Here is a 22,760-nt window from a genome sequence, read left to right on the forward strand (position 1 = left end):
TCAGACGGAATCTCTGGAGAAGAGGAATAGGTGATGTTTTGGGTCGAGACCCTTCTTCAGACAGTCTGGGGAAAGGGAAACGAGAGATATAGACAGTGATTTGGAGAGGTATATAGAACAAATGAATGAAAGATATGTTAAAAAAAAGTAACAAATGAATGAAATATATGCATTCCTTTCTCCACAGATGCTGTCTGACCCGCTGAGTTACTCCAGCGTTTTGTGCCTATCTTAGGTTTAAACCAGCATCTGCAGTTTCTTCCTAGACAGGTACATGGAGAGGACAAATGAAGACAGGTGGGACTATTGTAGATGGGACATGTTGCCCGTTGTGGGCAAATTGGGTTTATTAAGTATATTCAGCACTTTTTTGTTTTTTTTCAAATTTCCGGACTTGCAATATTTTAAATTATTGTGTCCTTCAAATGTAACTTGTTATAACAAAACAGATCCTGTTTTTCAATGAATTGGTTTCATGGTCACTGATGGCCACTGATATTTCATATCTGTATTGTTTTTAAACACGATTATGGACATTGTTACCAGTATTTGAAATCCAGGCTATTTTTAAACGGAATACAAATTCTCAAATTGCCTTGATGGTATTGGAACTCACATTTGGTACACTGTCAATTTGGGGGTTTGGAATATTGAGAAACAAGGAACTACAGATGTTGGTTTACAAGAAAAGACACAAAGTACGAGGATAACTCAGTGGGTCAGGCAGCATCTATGGAGAACATGGATAGATTATGTTTTGGCTCCAGACATTGTGGTGGGGAGTAGTGAGAAAGCTGGAAAAGAAGTGGGGGCAGGACAAAGCCTGGTGAGTAATAGGTGGATGCAGATGAGGGGGGGTTTAATTGACAGATGGTGGGACAAAGGCTAGAACTGAAGTGACAAGAGATGTGGCATAAGTAGGAAAAGGTGTGAGATGGAGAAATGGGTGAAAATTTGGGTGGGGCATAGTGATAAATGGAGTGATGGGGGAAGCAGGGGAGGGTTGTTTGTGAGTTAGTTCCCTAAAATTGGAGAATTCAATGTTCATATCATTAGGTATCAGATTCCTAAGTAAAATATGAGGTGTTGTTCCTCCAGTTTGCAAGTGACCTCACTCTGGCATGGAGGAGGACAGAAAGGTCAGTATGAATGAATACGTTATATTTTATTGTCACATGTGATAAGTCACTGTGAAATTCTTTGCTTGCATACCCAAGGTATACAAATAGTCACCACATAAAGGGCACGTAGAAAATTACAAAGTATCCATTCCAGGCCCCCCTTTATGGGATCTATTTATGACAGCAGGATAAAGAAAGATGACATCCCAGATGTCCTGGGATGGAAAACCTCATCTTGGGAGCAGATGCGGCGAAGATGTAGAAATTGAGACTAGGGGATAGCGTCTTTGCAAGAGACAGTGTGGGAGGAGATGTGGTCCAGATGACTGTGGGAGTTGGTGGTCTGCAGTCGATAGTCTGTCGCTTGTGATGGAGACAGAGAGATCAAGAAAGGAGAGAGAGGTGTCAGAGATAGTCCAAGTGAATTTGAGGGCAGGGTGGAAGTTGGGAGTAAAGTTAATGAAATCAACAGGTTCTGCACAGGTGCAGGAAGCAATTCCGATGCAACGTCATCAATGCAGGGAAAGGAACAGGATGATAGGGTTCATGGAATAAATATGTGTGCACTCCATACCCTTCTCTTTGTCTTTACATGATGCAGACCAAGAAACAGGCAGGGAACCAAACCATTATCACGTTGGACATTGTGCTGAACTATCTGGGTGAATTCTTGATTATTTTTAAATGATAATTCATAAAACAAAATAGAATCACTTTAGAAATAGAATCACTTCCAAATTTAGGAAAGACTGAATTTTGATTCTAATAACATTAATTTAATTTAATCATGTTTAAAGTTACTGGAGTGGTTCTCGGTAATGGCTGCTGAGAAAGATCCATGTAGAAATACTCAACCCAATCAATACCCATTCATTCGATCAATAACCTTTACTGGTCTAAAACATCAACATAAATTAAATGAATAGAATCACTCAAAGTCAATTGACATTTATAAAATTTGTTTTAACCTTCTACTTGTAACAATGAATAAATATTGAGCATTAAGGTTTACAGTTGGGGTTAAATAATCCAATATTTGACAAGCTATGGCAGTGGAGAAAAATGCTACATGTCATGTAACAGTATTGAGACAGAAACTGACAGACTAAGGAAGGATTAAAATTAAAGATTATTATTTGATTAGAGTACATAGAAACAAAGAGGGGAGGGTTTAAGAAGAAATTCCTGACTTAAAAGTCTAAAGAGCTGAATGAGTGGCTGCCAATTAAGAATTAAGAGAATTTAATTGCCATACGGTATGTAGCCACAGAGCAATGAAAATCGTACCTGCAGCAGCTTAAAAGAACAGTCCGAAGAAGGGTCTGATAATGGCAGGGAAGAAACGTCACCCATTCCTTCTCTCCAGAAATGCTGTCTGTCCCGCTGAGTTACTCCAGCATTTTGTGTCTACCCAGATGAATATAATAATCAAAAATCTTCAATAAATTCACATTTGTTATACTATTGTAAAAGAAAAACAAAGTCCATAGAGCAACCAAACACACAGACCAGAGACGATCAAAATTGGTGAGGTTTGGGTCTTGTAGTGTTGATGAGCCTGATGTTTCCTGGGAAGAAGCTGTTCATGAAACTGTGCTCACAGTTTTCAGACTACAGTGACTTCTTCCTGATGGTAGTAATGAAATGATAGCATGGCCAGGGTTGGCTGGGTCTCCGATGATATTGGCTGCTCTTTGAATGGGGGAAAGAACCCTTTGGTGGTGGGATGGTCAGTACTTGTGATGGATTAGGTATACAGTATATATTAAAAATAGATAGACACTTAATGCTGGAGAAACTCAGTGGGACAGGCAGCATCTTGGGAGAGATCCCATTCCTTCTCTCAGAGATGCCTCCTGTTCCACTGAGTTACTCCAGCATTTTGTGTCTGTCTTTCGTGTAAACCAGCATCTGCTGTTCCTTCCTACAGATATGAAAAATGGTTTGATATTGATTTATCGTTTTCACTTGTACTTAAGTACAGTTGAAAAACATTTTTTGTGTGCTATCCAGGTATATCAACCATCTTCATCCGCAGGTGCACCACGCTGTCGGATTGCATCACAGCTTGGTTCAGGAACAGTTCAGCCATGACCGCAAGTAATTGCAGAGATTTGTAGATGTAGCCCAATCTATCAAATAGACCACACTCCCCACCAATGACTCCATCTACACAACGCTGCTTCTGGAAAGCTGGGACATAATCAAAGACTTGTCCAACCCAGTTCATTCTTTCTACTCAATGTTCTGGAGTAACTCAGCAGGTCAGTCAGCATCTCAGGAGAACATGGATAGGTGACTTCTCGGGTCAAGACCCTTCTTCATACTTTCATCCCCCGGCTCCTGTCAGGAAAAGGTTCAGAAGCTTGAAAGCTCACACTCCAAGACTCAGTAAGAGCCTGTTATCAGGATTTTGAATGGTTCTTCCATAAGATAGGGTACTGTCAAATTCTCCTCCACCCCATTGCAGCCATTGGACTTTGTGTATGGAACTGGTGTGTTACAATGCTGAGACCGATATTCTGCACTCCGTGTCTTCCCCTTTGCTCTCCCGATTGTATTTATTTATAGTATTATCTGATCTGATCAGATGGCATGCAAAACAAAACCTTTCACTGTATTTCAATACATATGACAATAATAAACCTAAACAATCAAACCATGTTCGAGTACAACCGGAAGTATAAAAAGAGAAAGGAAATAGAGTGCAGAATATAGTAATACAGCCACAGAGAAAGCACAGATTTTTTTTAAATGCAAGCGCCCAAACAACGTAGATTGTAAGATCAGGAATACATCCTTAAACTAATGCGAAGTCATGTCAGGAGCCTGATAATGGCAGGGAAGAGGCTGATCTTGATTCTGGTGGCATGTGGCTTCCAAACTTTTCATCTTTTGTCTGGCAGGAGTGGGGAGAAGAGGGAATGGCAGAGATGTGGGTGGTCCCCGATTATGTTGGCTGCTTTCCCAAGGCAGCACAGAGTATAGACAGAGTCAATGAGGTGGGGAGGGAGGATGGTTTGTGTGAAAGACTGGGCTGTGTCCACAACTCTGCAATTTCCTGCGCTCTTGGGTGGAACAGTTACCAAACCAAGCTGTCTGACACACGGTGAATAAAGAAATAACAATTAGAGGGCCTGCTGTAAAAATCATCAGGCTGGCTTTTATTTTTAGTGGACTATTAATTATCACAGTTGTAGCAGAAACTTGGACAATTTAATTGCTAGTTTATTAACAATGCGGGGTCCATAAAGCAGGCTGACACGTGCATTATCTCTGTGAAGTGAATGTTGTGGTGAACATACACTTAAATTACAGAGTGTATTATATATAATTGTTTTGGGGCTGTTGATTACTTCCAGCCTGGGCAGAGAAAGAACTAATTTTCAGCTTTGAGCACAAGAAGATGTCAAAGAAGTTCCAGAAGTCAGGTGAAGAATCTGTGAAAGTACAGCAATGACATTTGGCTTCTATATTTAGGCTTTACGGAAGGTAATTAATTCGTGACTGCGCATGCTAAATGTAATACCTAAATATTGACACGATGCAGAAATATAATGTTATATTTTCGGAGGAAGAATAAGAGGGTCGCAGAAACTAAAGAGTCAAGCTTCAAGAGTGTTTTATTGTCATATGCCCTGAAAAGGAATAATGAAATTCCTACTTGCAGCAGCACAAGAAATGTATACATAGTACTCTGTAAACACAAAAAAGAAGTTCAATATACATATAAAAAGAAACAAACAATAATAGTGAATAGACACAATTTTAGGAGGAATGCAAGGACATGATGTGATTTTTTTTTTAATGGATCTGGGACTTTATTTATAAAGGCATGGATACAGCGCAAGGAAGTGATGATGGATCTTCACTAATTGTTGGCTTGGCCAGTAGGAACAATGTGGCCAGCCCCGGATAGCAGTGGTGCAGCGGTAGAGATGCTGCCTTGCAGCGCTAGAGACCCAGGCTTGATCCTGACCACAGGTACTGTCTGTACAGAGTTTGCATGTTCTCCCCGTGACCGCGTGGGTTTTCCCCAGGTGCTTCAGTTTCATCCGGGGAAAAGTGGTGAATCTCTGGAATTCTCTGCCACAGAAGGTAGTTGAGGCCACAGTTCATTGGCTATATTTAAGAGGGAGTTCGATGTGGCTCTTGTGGCTAAAGGGATCAGGGGGTATGGAGAGAAGGCAGGTACAGGATACTGAGTTGGATGATCAGCCATGATCATATTGAATGACGGTGCAGGATCGAAGGGCTGAATGGCCTACTCCTGCACTTAATTTATATGTTTCTATGTTTCTATCCCACACCCCAAAGCCGTACAGGTTTGTAGGTTAATTGGGTTCAATTAAAAAAATGTAAATTGTCCCTAGTGTGTAGGATAGGGCTAGTGTACAGGCATGATCGCTGGTAGGCGTGGACATGGTGGGCTAAAGGGGCTGTTTTCGCGCCGTATCTCTAAAGTAATGTCTAAATGTCAAAGACCCTGACAAAGGGTTTTCATCCTTAATAATATGTTAACTCTATTTCTCTCTTTCCACAATTGTTGCTGTGTGTTTTCAGCATTTTCTAATTTTGTTTCAGATTTCCAGTAGTCTCTGGGCTTTGCCCTTTGAGGGAGCAATGAAGATTTTCAATCCAATTTTCATGCACTTCATTTTTTCATACCGTTGGATTAATATGTGGAGAGCTGCATTCCAATTCTACAATCTCAGATACTATGTATATTTGTACAGAGAATTCTTGAAAACAAGATTTTTTTCCCCTCGGGTTTGGGATCCGGGAACCAGTGGACATAGGTTAAGGTGAGAGGGGAGAGGTTTAATAGGATCCTGAGGGGCTATGTTTTCTTACAGAGGGCAGTGGGTACATGGAAAGAGCTGCCAGAGGCAGTAGTTGAGGCAGGTCCTATAACAACATTTAAAAGTCATTTGGGCACGTGCATGGATAGGAACAATTTAGAGGGATACAGGCAGGAAGAAACTGCAGATGCTGGTTTAAACTGAAGATAGACACAAAAAACTGGAGTCAGACAGCATCTCTCGAGAAAAGGAAAGAGCCAATTTCCATACTTTATGACTCTTTAACTATTAATATACAGCATGCAAATCCGGCCAAAAGTACATTATGGGCAGCACAGTGGCACAATGGTAGAGTTGCTGCCTTACAGCGCCAGAGGCCCGGGTTCAATTCTGATTACAGGTGCTGTCCCTGTACAGAGTTTGTACATTCTTCCTGTGACCGCATGAGTTTTCTCTGGGTGCTCCAGTTTCCTCCCACATTCGAAAGGCGAACAGGTTTGTCGGTTAATTAGGTTCTGCAACTTGTCCCTGGCGTATAGGATAGAACAAGTGTATGGGTAATCGCTGGCCAGTACACTCAGTGAGCAGAAGGACCTATTATCATGCTGTATCTATAAACCAAGCTGGTGGAGCTGCTGCCTCACAGCGCCAGAGGCCCAGTTTCAATCCTGACATTGGATGCTACCTATGTGTACGTTCTCACTGTGCATTGTTCCTCCAGATGCTCCGGTTTTCTCCCGCATCTCACAATCGTGTGGGTTGCTCGGTTAATTGGACACCGACTCTAAGTCTCCCCCTAGTGTGTAAGTGAGTGATAGAATCTAGGAAGAGCCGATGTAAATGTAGGGAGCACAAAATGGGATTAGCGTTGGATTAGTATAAATTGGTGCTTGAAGACGGAGATAATCTCTATCTAAAGGGCCTGTTGCTCAGCTGCTGGACACTCATAAAGTGGATTCTCTGACAGTTGCACACTCCTTCAGTTGAATGGCAAGCTAGATTATCTGGGTGTGATTTGGACCTATACCTTCCCACTCAGCGTTCCGACTGAGCCAATGCTGATGGATCGGCTAAGTACATCTCTGTTCAACCATCCAAACCTCATTCATTCACAAACAGAGCTGTTTTTGGGAGCAGAGTGCTGCCTTTGAATGAACAGATAAACGTATACATACTCATGTGTGAAGAGTCAAGAGCGTTTTTATTGCCATATGTTCACAGATACATAACCCAAAGGTATCGGCATTTCCTTGTTTCTACATGATAGGAGCAGAACCCACTATTGATGAATGCCACCAACAGAAATCCAACCATTTAAATATAGTCGTGACCATAAAATACATTATTATGTTGAAACAACACAAATCCAGAAAGGAAAAATCACAAATTAGATACATTTCGCCTCTAATTATAAACAGTGAAATAGAGATAATAGCAATTGTAAGGATGGCAAAAATAAGTGTGACAATGCATGAAACTTTGAACAATGTCGATGATGTCGTAAATTGTCGATGTTGAAATACAAGAATTAATATCCTTAAACCTATTGATCTTGGAAAACCGTATCTTACTGTCATTATCAGGGAATCATTTTTTCCCCCTAGTAACAACAATAAAACTGAAAACAGCTTCCACGGAATTAAATTTCAACTTGATTATGGACTTAGGGTGAAGATATTTATTCACTGTTTCTCACCGTGGGACCCATTATTATCCTCAAAACCAATTCTGACGTCCACTGCAATTATTTTATCGTTCCATTTGAAAGAGATGTCTGGAGTTCATGATTTACGATCACTGTCTTTAATTCTGGGTTCCTTAAATGAAGTCCAACCATGAGATTAAATCTTGGCACAGAGCGTGATAAAATGAGAGTGTTTTTTTTCACCCTGGCACTCTTGACTGATGCACAGCATCCTGAGATATGACCTAAAGCTGCAGTGACAATACCTCCAAGCTCTGTCCATTCTGCTCCACCTGACAGATCAACTGCTCTTGATATGATGTGATTTGGGGCTCAATAACGCCTTAATAGATCTGGGTTCATTGATAGGTTTAACTTATCTTACCCAGTAATTTGAAGTGTAAATCATTTTTTAAAGGCTATATACCAAAACAGCAAAGGTAGAACTTGGATCAGATACTGAATCCTTTCATATAAATTGAAAATACTGGACACATTTAGCAGGTCAGGCTGCATTTGTGGGAAGAGGAATTTGGAATAGTACACCACAGGAACAGGCCTTTCGGCCCACAAGGTCCATGTCAAACATGATGCCAAGTTAAACTATCTCTGTTTACATGCGATCCATATCCCTCCATTTCCTTGTGTAAATATATATGATGAAGGGTCCCAGTCTAAAGATAGGCGATCCGGAACATCGCCTATTCCTGTCCTCCTGAGATGCTGCTTGACCTGCTGAGTTACTCCAACATTTTGTGTTTTACTCAAGATTCCAGCATCTGCAGTCAAAATGAAATGAAATGAAATGATTCAATTTATTGTCATTGTCAGTGTACAGTACAGAGACAACGAAATGCATTTTTAGCATCTCCCTTGAAAGGGAGACACAGGGCGTCGCGGTGTGCCCGCGCCTGCCGCCGTAATTACATTCCATTACAGGCAAAGGTGGGTGAAGTGTCTTGCCCAAGGACACAACGACAGTATGCACTCCAAGCGGGATTTGAACCGGCTACCTTCCGGTCGCCAGCCGAACTCTTAGCCCATTGTGCTATCTGTCGCCAATTGTGTGTCTCTCCATGTGCCTATGCAAAAGTATCTTAAATGCGACTATCTTATCTGTCTCCATCACATAGAAACAAGAAACATAGAAAATAGGTGCAGGAGTAGGCCATTCGGCCCTTCGAGCCTGCACCGCCATTCAATATGATCATGGCTGATCATCCAACTCAGTATCTCGTACCTGCCTTCTCTCCATACCCCCTGATCCCTTTAGCCACAAGGGCCACATCTAACTCCCTCTTAAATATAGCCAAGATATCACCACCCCTGACATCACTTTCCAGGCACCCACCTCACAACTACCTCACACATCACCTTTAAGCCTTTCCCCTGTCACCTTAAAGCTATGCCCTCTAGCCCGTTGACATTTATACCCTGGAAAAAAGGTTCTATCTACACAGAGTTAACATCTTCGACCTGAAATGTTAACTCTACTTCTCCCACAGATGTGCCCTGGTCTGCTAAGTGTTTCAAGCGTTTTCTGTTTTTATCTTTTAGATTTCCAGCATCTGCAGTTTTTAAAATTGAATTCCTTCTTTCTCCATCCCATATCATTGTTATCAATCAGACCCCTATTTGCACAGGTCAATATTCCTGTGAGGTTTGGACATCTTAATATCACCAATGTCAGGTTCCATATAGCACAGTGCTGGAGGAACTCAGTGGGTCAGGCAGCATTTGCTGAGGGAAGTGGATAGATGACGTTTTGTGTTGGGGGTCTTCTTCAAATGAGGCGAAGTTATCCTCTGTCTCTATTCTTTTTACTGCTGTGTTCTCCAGATACAACCATGGCCCTAACATCAACCAAACATTTGTTGGCAAAATGTCATTACTACCCTCAAACACCACAATTTAATGTCTTTAACTTGAAGCAAATGGAAAAGAATTCAAAGTCAATGTTCGCCAATGGTTCAAACGTCAGCATTTGAATTTTTTTTAATTGTTCTTAGAAACTGGTGATCAGAAGTTGGGAAGATGTGGGTGGGCAGGGGATTGTGGGTGGTTCTTATAGAAACATATAAAATTCTTCAGGGATTGGACTGGCTAGATAGAAACATAGAAAATAGGTGCAGGAGTAGGCCATTCGGCCCTTCGAGCCAGCCATTCAATTTGGCTGATCATCCAAAATCAGTACCCCGTTCTGGCTATTTCCTCATATCCCTTGATTCCCTTGGCCCTAAGAGCTAAATCTAACTCTCTCTTGAAAACATGAATGAAGGAAAAATGTTCCCGATGTTGGGGGAGTCCAGAACCAGAGGTCACAGTTTAAGAATAAGGGGTAGGCCATTTAGGACTGAGATGAGGAAAAACTTTTTCACCCAGAGTTGTGAATCTGTGGAATTCTCTGCCACAGAAGGCACTGGAGGCCAATTCACTGGATGTTTCCAAGAGAGTTAGATGTAGCTCTTAGTGCTAAAAAAATCAAGGGATATGGGGAAAAAGCAGGAACGGGGGACTGATTTTAGATGATCGGCCATGATCATACTGAATGGCGGTACAGGTTCGAAGGGCTGAATGGCCTACTCCTGCACCTATTTTTTCTGTTTCTAGGAAAGATGGAAGAGGGGGGAGGCAGGAGGTGATTGGGGGTGGATGGGGATGATGAGAGTGTGGGGAAGGAGAACGGTTGGGAAGAGCATGTGGGAAGGGAGTGTGGGGAATACGAGGAGGTGAGGAAGATGAGGGGGGGAGGGGGGTGTGGAGTGTGGAAAAGGGCATGTATGAAAGGAGAAGGGCTGGGACGATGGGGTGTGGAAGGAAAGGGGCCGGGGAAGAAAAGATGGGGGTTGACATGGAAAGCAGGGAGGGGGATGGGATGTGGTGGAAAGAGGGAGTTTGGGGAGGAAGAGGACAAGGCAATGTGGCGGGTTAGGGTCGGTGGGGGGGGGGGGGGGGAGTAGATAAGACATGGGGTCAGCAGGTAGCTGTGGGTGGGGGGGCGGGGGTGGGGAGAGTGGACAAGGGGGAAGCAGGTAGCTGTGTGTGGGGAAGTGGACAAGGGGGGGGAGTAGATAAGACATGGGGTCAGTAGGTAACTGTGGGTGGGGAAGTGGACAAGAGGGCGGGGGGGGGGGGGGGAAGCAGGTAGGTGTGGGTGGGGAAGTGGACAAGAGGGCGGGGGGGGGGCAGCAGGGTGGGGGGGGCAGCAGTGGACAAGTGGGGGGGGAAGTAGACAAGGGGGGGGTCAGCAGGTATCTGTGGCGGGGGCAGTGGACAGGGGGGGGTCAGCAGGTAGCTGTGGTGGGGGAAGTGGACAGGGGGGGGGGGAGTAGATAAGACATGGGGTCAGGTAGCTGTGGTGGGGGCTGTGGGAGGGCGGGGCAAGCTGTGGGTGGGGAAGACGGGGGGGGGGGGGGGGGGGGGGGTCAGTAGGTATCTGTGGGTGGGGAAGTGGACAAGGGGGGGGGAGTTGATAAGACATGGGGTCAGTAGGTAACTGTGGGTGGGGAAGTGGACAAGAGGGCGGGCAGCAGGTGGCTGGGGGGGAAGTGGACAAGGGGGAGTAGTAGACTGTGGGTCAGTAGGTAACTGTGGGTGGGAAGTGGACGTGGGGGGGGGGGGGGGGGAGTAGATATACATGGGTCAGCAGGTAGCTGTGGTGTGGGGAAGTGGACAAGGGGGGGGGGGGCAGCAGGTATCTGTGGGTGGGGAAGTGGACAAGGGGGGGGGGGGGGAGGCAGCAGAGGAGGTGGGTGGTGCAGGGTTGGTTGTCCTGCGGTTCCACCTGGCGGCCGCGGCGGGAGGAGGAGGAGAAGGAGGAGGAGCCGGGGCCTTGGATCGAGGCGGCGGCCGGGGGCCGGAGCTTTCCCGTGGGCGAGGGCAGCGGCGGCGGCGGCGGCGGGGAGCGGCCATGCACCGGCGGGGGGTCGGAGCCGGCGCTATCGCCCGCAAGAAGCTGGCGGAGGTGGGTGGCCGGGGCCGGGGGCCGGGGTCTGGGGTCTGGGGTTGGGGTAGGCCCCGGGGACAGGCCTCACTGCTACTGGTGGTGGGACCGTGCTAGAGTCAGGACAGTGACATTACTTGTTGCAGCACAGCAGCATAAATAAACCTCCAGGCAGGGGTTAAACTCCATTACAACAGGCAGACAAACATCCAGCAAGCGATCAGCCATGATCATATAGATTGTCGGTGCAGGCTCGAGGGGCCGAATGGCCTACTCCTGCACCTGTTCTCTATGTGTCTAAATGTTTAGAGGGATCTGGGGCAACGTTGAACACAGAACAGTACAGCACAAGAACAGACCCCTCACTCCCACCCTCACCCCCCCCCCCTCCCCTAACCCCCCCTCCCTCACTCCTCCCCTCACCCCCCCCCCTCACACTCACACCCCCCCCACTCTCAACCCCCATCCCACTCACCCCCCCCCACTCTCAACCTCTAACCCCCCTCCCTCACTCCCACCCTCACCCCCCACTCTCGCCCCCACCATTACTCCCCCACTCTCACTCCCAACCTACCCCCCTCACACCCCCCTCACCCCGCCACTCTCAACCTCCATCCCACTCACCTCTCACTCTCACCCCCTCCCTCCCTCCCTCTCACTCTCACCTCACCCCCCTCCCTCACTCTCACCCTCACCCCCCTCCCTCTAACCTCACTCACCCTCACCCCCCCTCCCTCACTCTCACCCCCCTCTCCCACTCACCCCCCTCTCTCACTCTCACTCTCCACTCTCCTCTCACCCCTCCCTTACCCCCACTCTCACTCTCACCCCCCCTCCCTCACTCTCACCCTCACCCCCCCTCCCTAACTCCCACCCCTCCCTCACCCCCTCCCTCACTTACACTCTCACCCCCCCTCCCCCCACACTCTCACCCCCCTTCCCCACCTCACTGTCCCCACCTGGCCGCACACCCATTTATACCCTTCCCCCCCTTTTAAAAATAAAAATAAACTTCAGAATAAAAAATATAAAGAATATATTATTATTATTATTAAATCGTTGAAAACATTAGCGACGCAGTGGTGCTGGTTTCCGATGGTCTTACAATGCTATTTGCGACAGTGATCGCAACTTCTACTGAAGTGTGGATGGCCGTTGGCTCGCTAGGAGCTCATCCGCCCTTTGACAGGTCTTGTTTTTGGTCCTGCTGGGGGTCCACAGCCCCCTGGCCTCACCTGGCAAACCAGGTGAGGGAGACGGTTTAGTCGCCGACTATCCGACCATGGAGCAGGTAGCACGGGATTACATGGTACCCTTGGCGGGGTGGAACTCCCCCCCCGACCTGACAATTCAGAGTCTGAGGATCCTTCAGTGCTTCTACTCTGGGGCTGTAGAAAGCATCTTGTCCGACAACATCACAATCTGGTTTGGGAACTGCTCCGCCCAGGACAGGAAGGCTCTGCAGAGAGTAGTGCGTTCGGCCGATCGCACTATGGGAACTACACTCGCCCCCCTGCAGGACCTATACATCAGAAGGTGCAGATCCAGAGCCAGCAACATTATGGGGGACCCCTACCACCCCAGCAACGGACTGTTCCAGCTGCTACGGTCAGGCAAACGCCTCCGCTGTCATACGGTGAAAACAGTGAGGATGAGATGGAGTTTCTTCCCACAGGCCATCAGGACTGTAAACTCTTATCTCACCAGGGACTAATTTACTGTACTAATTTACTGTTGTGTTGTGTCTTTTTTAAATTGTTTTTTTTCTAACATGTTTCTGTTCTGTTCTGTAGTTTTTACACAATCCGCAGGCATTGCCACTTTCATTTCACTGCACATCTTGTATGTGTATGTGACAAATAAAGTTGACTTGACTTGAATATACACAAAACAAGAACAGTGCAAAAATGGTTCTGGCATTCTCGGAGACTATACATACATTCATTAATTTTTCCCCTCCACCTACATTCCTTCCTCTGGCTTCACAGTTCTCACTTTTTCTATCCTTATCTCCCACCTTTTGTATTTTCATCTCTTGCCTTTCTCCAATTGCCTATCAAAAACCACACTCACTTGTAGCCACCTATCATTCGCCAGGCTTTCTCCTGCCTCCTCCAGCTTTCTCCTCTTCCAGCCTTCCAGAGGTTATGAAATAAGTTTGCAAATTCAGTTTAGTTGATAGATACAGCGTGGAAACAGGCTCACCGAGTCCACTCCGACCAGCGATCCCCACACACTGGGAAACACCCCTCCTTCTTCTTCTTGCCTATGCCGTGCACAGCCTAAAGTTGTAGGACAGCTTGTTCTATTTGATCTTATTTCATTGTGCACGCTGGGTTGATTGCATTCGTCGAAACAGGGCAGACCACGTGAAGGTTGCAATCTTCCACCCCACTGGGTAACACAATTTACAATTATACCAAGCCAATTAGCCTGCAAACCTGTAGGGCTTTGGAGTGGGGTGGTAGGAATCCAGAGATTCCAGAGAAAACCCACGCAGGTCACAGGAGAACATATAAACTCCATACAGACAGCACCCGTAGTCAGAATCAAACCCAGGTCTCCGCCGCTGTAAGGCAGCTACTATACCGCTGAGCCACACAAGGTTTACAGAAAATATTCAGTGACAAAATGTTCAGGAGCAGTGGACTTGTCTCCAACTTTCTGAAGAATATTTGTACCACTAAAACATTATCTGGTCTTTACCACATGTAGGTCTGTGTTGTGTGCAGATTGCTACTACCTTTTCTGAATTTCCCCAATGACTTGATTTGAAACATTATTCTTTATATGTAAACATCATTACAACCTCAGGTCATGTAATAAGCTCTGCAAATGCGAAATGATATTTAAGTCTGACAGTAGACTGACTTGCAAACTTGATTTGTTTAGGCCAAATATAAGGAGAGAGGAACAGTGATGGCTGAGGATCAACTAATGCAGGTTAGTGCTCAATGTCTTGAGTTGAAATCCCTTCATCTGATCATTTTTCCTGCCTGAGTTTTGCCTTTTAAATTCCTGCATCTTTTTCGGCGGAAGAAGTAGTGGACAGTATTACAAAAGTTTGTCCCACATTTTGCAGATGTCAAAACAGTTGGAAATGTTCAAGACTCACCTGGAGGAATTTGCCAGCAAACACAAGCAGGAGATTCGGAAAAACTCAGAGTTTCGAGTTCAGTTTCAAGACATGTGTGCAACAATTGGAGTGGACCCCCTGGCATGTAAGTCCAGAAACACAATGAAGTGCAGATGCAGGAATCTTAAGCAAAACACAAAGTGCTGGAGGAACTCAGTGGCCCAGGCAGCATCTGTGGATGGAACGGGCAGATTGATGTTTGGGTTGGGACCCTTTTTCAGTCCTGATCCAAAAAGTCAGTACATTTCCTCCACAGATATTCATAAGTTAAAGGAGAAGAATTAGGCCATTTGGCCTATCAAGTCTACTCTGACATTCAAGCATGACTGCTCTATCTTTCCCTCTCAACCCCATTCACGTGCCTGCTGACCATAATCCCTGACACCCGTAGTAACCAAGAATCTGTCAATCTGTGCCTTGCGGCGGCACCTGATAGCAACCCAAGGTCACGACAAACCATCGGCTCTAGAGGGCAGCGTCTTGGTGGGGGAGGCACGAGTCACGGGGTTGTTATCTGAGTTATTATTTAAGGCCGGGCAACGCCCGTGTCAGCTGGGGAGTAGGGAGCTGTATGCAGAAGAATAAACACGTCTAGAGCACACACTTGTGTCGGACTAGTTTTTGGCTGGACTCCTGCCAGTCCCCGCCACAACCTTAAAAATACCCAATGACAATGGCCGGACTGCAGAGCAAGAATTCACCAGATTCTGATTCCTAGAGAATGTCCAGGACTGTCTTCTGTTGAAAGCACTTTGGATAGACTTGTAATTGCCTACTCTCTAGAGTTTCCAGGATCCATATGTTGGAGGTGATCTTATATAGATGGACCTTTCCACAAAATTTCTTAAGGGCCTATCCTGACAGGCTAGATGCAGGAAGATTGTTCTGCCTAATCCTGTGATTGGGGAAGTCCAGGACAAGGGGTGTACAGCTTAGCAGGAAAAGGGGGAAATCCTTTAAAACCGAGATGAGGAGAACTTTTTTCACACAGAGAGTGGTGAATCTCTGGAACTCTCTGCCACAGAGGGTAGTTGAGGCCAGTTCATTGGCTGTATTTAAGAGGGAGTTAGATGTGGCCCTTGTGGCCGGGGGGATCAGGGGGTATGGAGAGAAGGCAGGTACGGGATACTGAGTTGGATGATCAGCCATGATCATATTGAATGGCGGTGCAGGCTCGAAGGGCCGAATGGCCTACTCCTGCACCTAATTTCTATGTTTCTATGTCTATGTTTCTATGACTTGGCCTCCACTGCCGTTTGTAGCAATGAATTCCACAGATTCACCACCCTCTGACTAGAGAAATTTCTCCTCATCTCCTTTCTGTTGCCTAACCAGCACTTTGTACTTTGCATGTAATCCTGCCTATTTCTCTCCAGTCAACTTTCCACTATCCATATCCGTTGGGGGTGTTGGTTAGTATAGATGGACCTTTCCACGGCATTTATCCCATAGCATGCCTATCCTGAGGGCATTCGATGGGGCAGACTTTATTCTGCCTAATCCTTGTGATCTTTGCCCTGGCAGTGTTTGATGGTACAGTGTACAGGGAGCAGGAAAAGGGTCCCAACCCAAAACATTGTCAAGCTCTTCCCTCCATCGATGTTGCCTGAGCTAGAGAGAGGTATCTAACCCAAAATGTGTCTCTGTATGTACCTTGTACCTTCACTGTATCTAACTGTACCTGTGCTTGAAGTGTTTGATGGGGGCAGTGTCAGAGCAGAAAGTATTAGGTAGACAAAAATGCTGGAGAAACTCAGCAGGTGAGGCAGCATCTATGGAGCGAAGGAAATAGGCAACGTTTCGGGTCGAAACCCTTCCGGGTTTCGGCCCGAAATGTTACCTATTTCCTATAGTGGAGATTGTTCAACTCTTTGCATGGAGCGAAGGAAATAGGCAACGTTTCGGGTCGAAACCCTTCTGGGTTTCGGCCCGAAACGTTACCTATTTCCTATAGTGGAGATTGTTCAACTCTTTGCATGGAGCGAAGGAAATGGTCAACGTTTCGGGTCGAAACCCTATCTTCAGACTAATGTGAGGGTGGGGGCAAAGTCACCGTAATAAAACAAACAGAATATTTGCCACCAATAATTGTATTACAGATTTTTGAAAGTTTCTATTCCACTACCACTGACTTGAGGTTTATTTTTCACTCCCCCTGTAGCCGGCAAAGGATTCTGGTCTGAGATGCTGGGTGTTGGAGATTTTTACTATGAGCTGGGAGTACAGATTATTGAAGTCTGCCTGGCTCTGAAACACAGAAATGGAGGTAATACACTGACATTGTTCTGCATGTGTCTCTGTGCTGTGTTCATGGGTGGAAATATAAAAGGCACTATAATTTAGTCATCAAGTTGTACAGCATGGAAACATGCCCTTTGGCCCAACTCTTCCATGCCGACTAAGATGTCCCATCTATGCTAATCACATTTGCCTGCGTTTGGCCCATAACCCTCTAAACCTGTGGTTCCCAACCTTTTTTTGGCCATGCCCCACCTAATGACCTCTAAAATCCTGATGCCCTCACCCCCCCCCCATGTGGTGATATATAATTCTTATCATTTAAAAAGTGAACTCCGTTTCAGCTGAAGAAGCTTAAAACGCCAATACCTTGGTTTAAACAAGCTTCAAAAGAACATGGCATCCATGAAAAAGAAAAATGAAAGAAACAAAAGACAGTTAAAGTTCTGAGCAAGAAATTACTAAAAAATTGTAAAAATAAAATAAAACGAAAATTTGGACCCAGACCTCCTCAGTCGCGCTCAATTGCCTCCCTTAAAAATCAAATTGCTCCCCTGTGGGGCGTACGCCCCACGTTGGGAACCACTGCTCTAAACCCTTCCTATCCATGTAACTGTCCAAGTGTTTTTTAAATGCTGTTATTGTACCTGCCCCAACATCCTCCTCTGGAAGCTCGTTGCATATACCCACCACCATCTGAGTGAAGAAACATAGAAACATAGAAAAATAGATGCAGGAGTGTAGGCCCTTCAATATGATCATGGCTGATCATCTAAAACCAGTATCCCGTTCCTGCTTTTTCCCAACATCCCTTGATTCCGTTAGCCCTAAGAGCTAAATCTAACTCTTGAAAAAATCCAGTGAATTGACAGAGAATACTGGCAGAGAATTCCACAGATTCATAACTCTGGGTAAAAAGTTTTTTTCCTGATCTCAGTCCTAAATGGCCTACCCCTTATTCTTAAAGTCCTGACATCCCAGGAATCAGTTTGGTGAACCTTCTCTGTACTCCCTCTATGGCAAGAATGTCCTTCCTCAGATTAGGAGACCAAAACTGTACACAATACTCCAGCTGTGGTCTCACCAAGACCCTGTACAGTTGCAGTAGAACCTCCCTGCTCCTATACTCAAATACTATATATTGTAAATAACTGGGTCCCAGCACCGAGCCTAGCGGCACCCCACTAGTCTATCTTTGAGACCTTTGTTTGGACTCATGGACTTATTGGGTGAAAGGGCATGTCGGTAGCTTATTTGGCTGTTATAAATTGACCTTAATTTGTTACAAAACTGGAGGAAATTGATGGAAGGAGGGGAGAATAAAAAAGACTGGGATTACTGCAGGATTGACGGTCAGCATGGACTTTGTGGACCAAAGGGCCATGTGAGGGAGAGGGTGATAGTAAGGAGTTCCAGAGCTAATCATGTGCTGGCTGAAACCTCTAGAGGGCAGTGTAAATTAGGAATGTGTGAGTGACCAGAACGGGATGTGGAGATGCCGGAGGGAGGAAGGGTCGTCGGGATTGGGAGGGGGAGGGGGAGGGGGACGATGGAATCAGATAAGAGGTGCTGCTGCTAGTCTGTTGGGAAGAGTTTCTTGCCCAGAGTAGATGAATCGAGGACCAGAGTACATAGGTTTACAGTGAAGGGGAAAAGATTTCAGAGGAATCTGAGGGGTAACCTTTTCACACAAAGGGTGGTGGGAACAAGCTGCCGGAGGAGGTAGTTGAGGCAGGGACTATTCCAATGTTTAAGAAAGAGTTAGGCAGGAACATGGAGTGGTGAGTCTCTGGGGAAGTCCAGGCCAAGGGGTCACAGCTTGGTGAATCTCTGGAATTCTCTGCCACAGAAGGTAGTTGAGGCCAGTTAATTGGCTATATTTAAGAGGGAGTTAGATGTGGCCCTTGTGGCTAAAGAGATCAGGGGGTATGGAGAGAAGGCAGGTACAGGATACTGAGTTGGATGATCAGCCATGATCATCTTGAATGGCGGTGCAGGCTCGAAGGGCCGAATGGCCTACTCCTGCACCTATTTTCTATGTTTCTATGGATAGGACAGGTTTGGAGGGATATGGACCAAACGCAGGCAGGTGGGACTAGTATAGCTGGGACATGTTGGCCGGTGTGGGCAAGTTGGGCCAGTTTCCACATTCTATTACTCTAAGACTTTGAGATGTATGGGGTCTGGGGCAGGAATCACCTCTCCTCCTTGTATCCTCGGACAGGCCTGATCACACTGGACGAGCTGCACCAGCGTGTGCTGAAAGGGAGAGGCAAGTTTGCCCAAGACGTCAGTCAGTGAGTAGTGGAGAGTAAAGAGAGTATCATCATGATTGCTGAGTGTCTTCTCAGTTCTTTGCATTCAAATTCTGTCCTCTGCAACCCGCTCATCCAGGGACGATCTCATCCGAGCGATAAAGAAGTTGAAGTCCTTGGGCAATGGCTTCACTATGATCCCAGTGGGAGGCAGGTACCTGGTGCAGTCTGTTCCGGCCGAATTGAACATGGATCATACTGTGGTGCTGCAAATTGCAGAGGTAGGTGTCCCGATTCCTGACAGCTTCTGCTGTTTAACTCAGCGGGGCGGGACAGGCAGCATCTCTGGAGAGAAGGCATGGGACCCCTTCTTGAGACTTAAAACGTCGCCAACTCCTTCCTTCAATCCAGAGATGCTGCCTGTCCCGCTGAGTTACTCCAGCATTTAGTGTCTATCTTCGGTTTACAGTTCCTTCTGAACCATCAAATTCTACTTGTGCTCTCCATTCAACTGTTTTGTTTCAAATACTTCATGTGTTTAGATTCTGATTTATTCGGGGAAGGGAATTAACTCAGCCCATCTTATTTTTACAGAGGAATGGATACGTGACAGTCAGTGAGATCAAATCAAGCTTGAAGTGGGAGACGGAACGCACCAACCAGGTGTTGGTGGGTATTTACACTTGGTCTGGGATTCCCACGGTAACACCTTGCTGTGCTTTGGAAACAGTGAATTAGACTGTTTGCATCAAACAGCTTTCATTTTCACACATCTTGAAATAACTTTTCAGTGCAAGGTGCTACATTCAAACAAATGGCACCAATGGGTGCAGAGTGATGAAACATAGAAAATAGGTGTAGGAGTAGGCCATTCAGCCCTTCGAGCCTGCACCGCCATTCAATATGATCATGGCATGGACATGTTGGCCAGTGTGCTCAGTATCCTGTACCTGCTCAGTATCCTGTACCTGCCTTCTCTCCATACCCCCTGATCCCTTTGGCCACAAGGGCCACATCCAACTCCCTCTTAAATATAGCCAATGAACTGGCCTCAACTACCTTCTGTGACAGAGAATTCCACAGATTCACCACTCATTGTGTGAAATATGTTTTTCTCATCTCGGTCCTAAAAGACTTCCCCCTTATCCTTAAGCTGTGACCCCTTGGCCTGGACTTCCCCAACATCGGGAACAATCTTCCTGCATCTAGCCTGTCCAACCCCTTAAGAGTTTTGTATGTTTCTATAAGATCCCCCCTCAATCTTCTAAATTCTAGCGAGTACAAGCCGAGTCTATCCAGTCTTTCTTCGTATGAAAGTCTTGACATCCCATCAAGAAATATAGTTTGCATGTTGCTACCGACTACTTTATAGTTGATAGCTGTGGTGTGAAAAACAGTGGGCCGAAGGGCCTGTGTCCACACTCTAGTTCTAAACTATAATGAAGCTTCCCAACTTTTTCAGGAACACTTGTTGAAGGAAGGCTTGGCGTGGATTGACAAGCAGGCTCCCGACGAGCCTCAGTATTGGCTGCCTGCCCTATTCTCTGACCTGTACTCTCGGGACGTGACACCAGAGGAAGCTGATGAAAGCTTGCCATGAGAGGAATAAGTTCATCAAACCGAGGGGGGAAACAACAGCACAGATTGGGACTGTAGCACTGCTGCCTGAGTGAGGGGAATTGGTGTCTGAAGATGAAAAATGTCGCCACTTGTTATTCATATCCTGTATTTAATTTTACTTAATATTTCTGGTATCAGTGTCAAAGATCTCATTCTATATTGCTGTTGGTGGCAACTTTGTGTGTTGTTGAGACAGAAAAAACTACAGATGCTAAAACACGGAGAGTGGAGTAACTCAGTGGATCCGGCTGCATCTGGGGGTGGGGGGAGGGGGGTGGAATGGACAAGTGATGTTTCAGGTTGGGACTCTGCACCCTGAAACTTCATCTGTTCATTTCCCTTCGCAGATGCCGCCTGACCGGCTGTGAATACCTACAGTACTTTCATTATTTTACTGTATTGTTGCAATTATATATCTTTCTCCCAGTCTTTACCTGGGGGTTAAAGTTTGAGAGGATACAAGGAGGCAGAGGAAGGAGGAATGGGTGAAGGGAGAGTGGAGGAAATTGATCAATTTGTTATATATTCCTAAAAAATAAATGCTAATGGTCATAGCTGAACTGCAGGCCAACTGATGTTGCTGCAGCTTAGAATCAGTTCCAGCAACTGGCTCATATTTAGAGAAATTGAATAACAAAAGTCAAGAAGAATAACGTGATTTTGTTTCGGTAACTTAACGCACTAAAAACATTGTGCATCCTGTTCACATCCCATCCATGGTAGAGATTGGGACTGTAGTACTGCTCCCTGGGGAAGGGGAATTACCTGAAGGTGAGAAATGGGGATTTGTTATTCAGTTCCCGTTATTAAAGGTGTGTTGAAAACAATCCAGAAGAGTTTTGAGTTTTTCACGGCGTTCGGTCACTTTAAGTAATGGAGAGTTTCCAGTCTGCATTGAGTCTTTTACCACAATGAAACAGGCCCTTTGGCCCGACTAACCCATGCCGACCAAGATGTCCCATCAAATGGTTTCATTTGTTAATAGTCCTCTTCGCCATGTCTCACTTTCTTGTAGTTCATAAAACCAACTTCAGGCTTCACGGCAGATCATTTTACGTAACTGCCTCTAAGAGCTGATCAGAGCCAAATGTGGATTGTGGGCCAGTTTTGTCCTGAGGTTTATTTAAGTTCACGATAGCCTATAAGTATTTATCAGTTTTATTTTTAAGGGGCCCTGACCTGCAGCGTCACCTATCCAGAGACGCTGCCAGACCTGCTGAATTACTCTGGCACTTTGTCTTTTTGTAAATTCTCACTGGATTGTACAGTTGTGCAGGACTGTGCAGGATTGTAGTTTAACACCTTACACCTTGGTTTTTCTCCCACCCTCATTCAGACCTAACACTTTGTCTCCTTGATCTTCATGCAAAGAACTTTAACTTGTTATAGAGAGTAATACCCACTGTACAGTTCTCAATCCAAGTGCATAAACACAGGTCTAAGGTGATGTTTTAGTACAGGGTGCTGCTGTACTGTCATTGCGATGTATATCCAAGGCCACATCTAACATATATTGAAGAATAGCAGAGCCGTCTAGTATTAATCCTTCAATCATCATGACGGAAATAGATTTCAAGATTCAGTTGGTGGGGAGTTACTGTGTGCAAAATAGCCGACACTTTCTAAAACAGTGAGTACACGGCAACAAGATGCACTCACGCCACACGTCCTTCCTTTCTGGCAAGGTAACTGTTATACATTCTCTTGGGTGGAAGCTTACGATCGGATATTGCTTCTGTCAAAGTAGATTCTCCTGTTTCTGTAGAGTACCCCAAAACATTCTCATACACACCTGCAGCAAGATTGAACAACGTACCTCGGTGACTGCCAATCACCACCCCCCCCGGACACTTATTATTATTTATTCAAATCATTTGCTATGTCGCTCTTCCAGGGAGATGCTAAATGCATTTTGTTGTCTCTGTACTGTACGCTGACAATGACAATTAAAATTGAATCTG

General features: G+C 45.6%; 1 protein-coding gene and 1 long non-coding RNA gene across 2 annotated transcripts; one reads left to right on the forward strand and one right to left on the reverse strand.

Annotated features, from left to right (window-relative positions):
• Window positions 1-7,105: 7,105 nt before the first annotated feature.
• On the reverse strand, window positions 7,106-14,436 carry LOC129710118 (uncharacterized). Its single transcript, XR_008725635.1, has 2 exons — window positions 13,756-14,436; window positions 7,106-8,386 (listed from the first exon to the last, which is right to left on the reverse strand). It is a non-coding gene; the product is annotated as an uncharacterized LOC129710118 (long non-coding RNA).
• Window positions 11,422-21,626, forward strand: snf8 (SNF8 subunit of ESCRT-II). Its single transcript, XM_055656862.1, has 8 exons — window positions 11,422-11,571; window positions 14,443-14,493; window positions 14,633-14,771; window positions 16,848-16,952; window positions 19,149-19,221; window positions 19,319-19,460; window positions 19,774-19,848; window positions 20,642-21,626. The coding sequence occupies exons 1-8, from the start codon at window positions 11,518-11,520 to the stop codon at window positions 20,777-20,779; spliced, it is 777 nt and encodes a 258-aa protein (XP_055512837.1). The 5' UTR covers window positions 11,422-11,517; the 3' UTR covers window positions 20,780-21,626.
• The last annotated feature ends 1,134 nt before the right edge of the window (window positions 21,627-22,760 follow it).

The sequence above is a fragment of the Leucoraja erinacea genome, chromosome 27 (genome assembly GCF_028641065.1).
Source record: "Leucoraja erinacea ecotype New England chromosome 27, Leri_hhj_1, whole genome shotgun sequence".
NCBI classification, from domain to species: domain Eukaryota; kingdom Metazoa; phylum Chordata; class Chondrichthyes; order Rajiformes; family Rajidae; genus Leucoraja; species Leucoraja erinaceus.

What these genes read in the sequence shown, in the direction of transcription:
- snf8 (XM_055656862.1), top strand. Translation starts at nt 11,518, where the DNA reads ATGCACCGGCGGGGGGTCGGAGCCGGCGCTATCGCCCGCAAGAAGCTG. An exon ending in CTGAGGATCAACTAATGCAG is followed by an intron (nt 14,494 to 14,632) that starts GTTAGTGCTCAA and finishes CACATTTTGCAG; the next exon opens with ATGTCAAAACAGTTGGAAAT. An exon ending in TGGTGCTGCAAATTGCAGAG is followed by an intron (nt 19,461 to 19,773) that starts GTAGGTGTCCCG and finishes TTATTTTTACAG; the next exon opens with AGGAATGGATACGTGACAGT.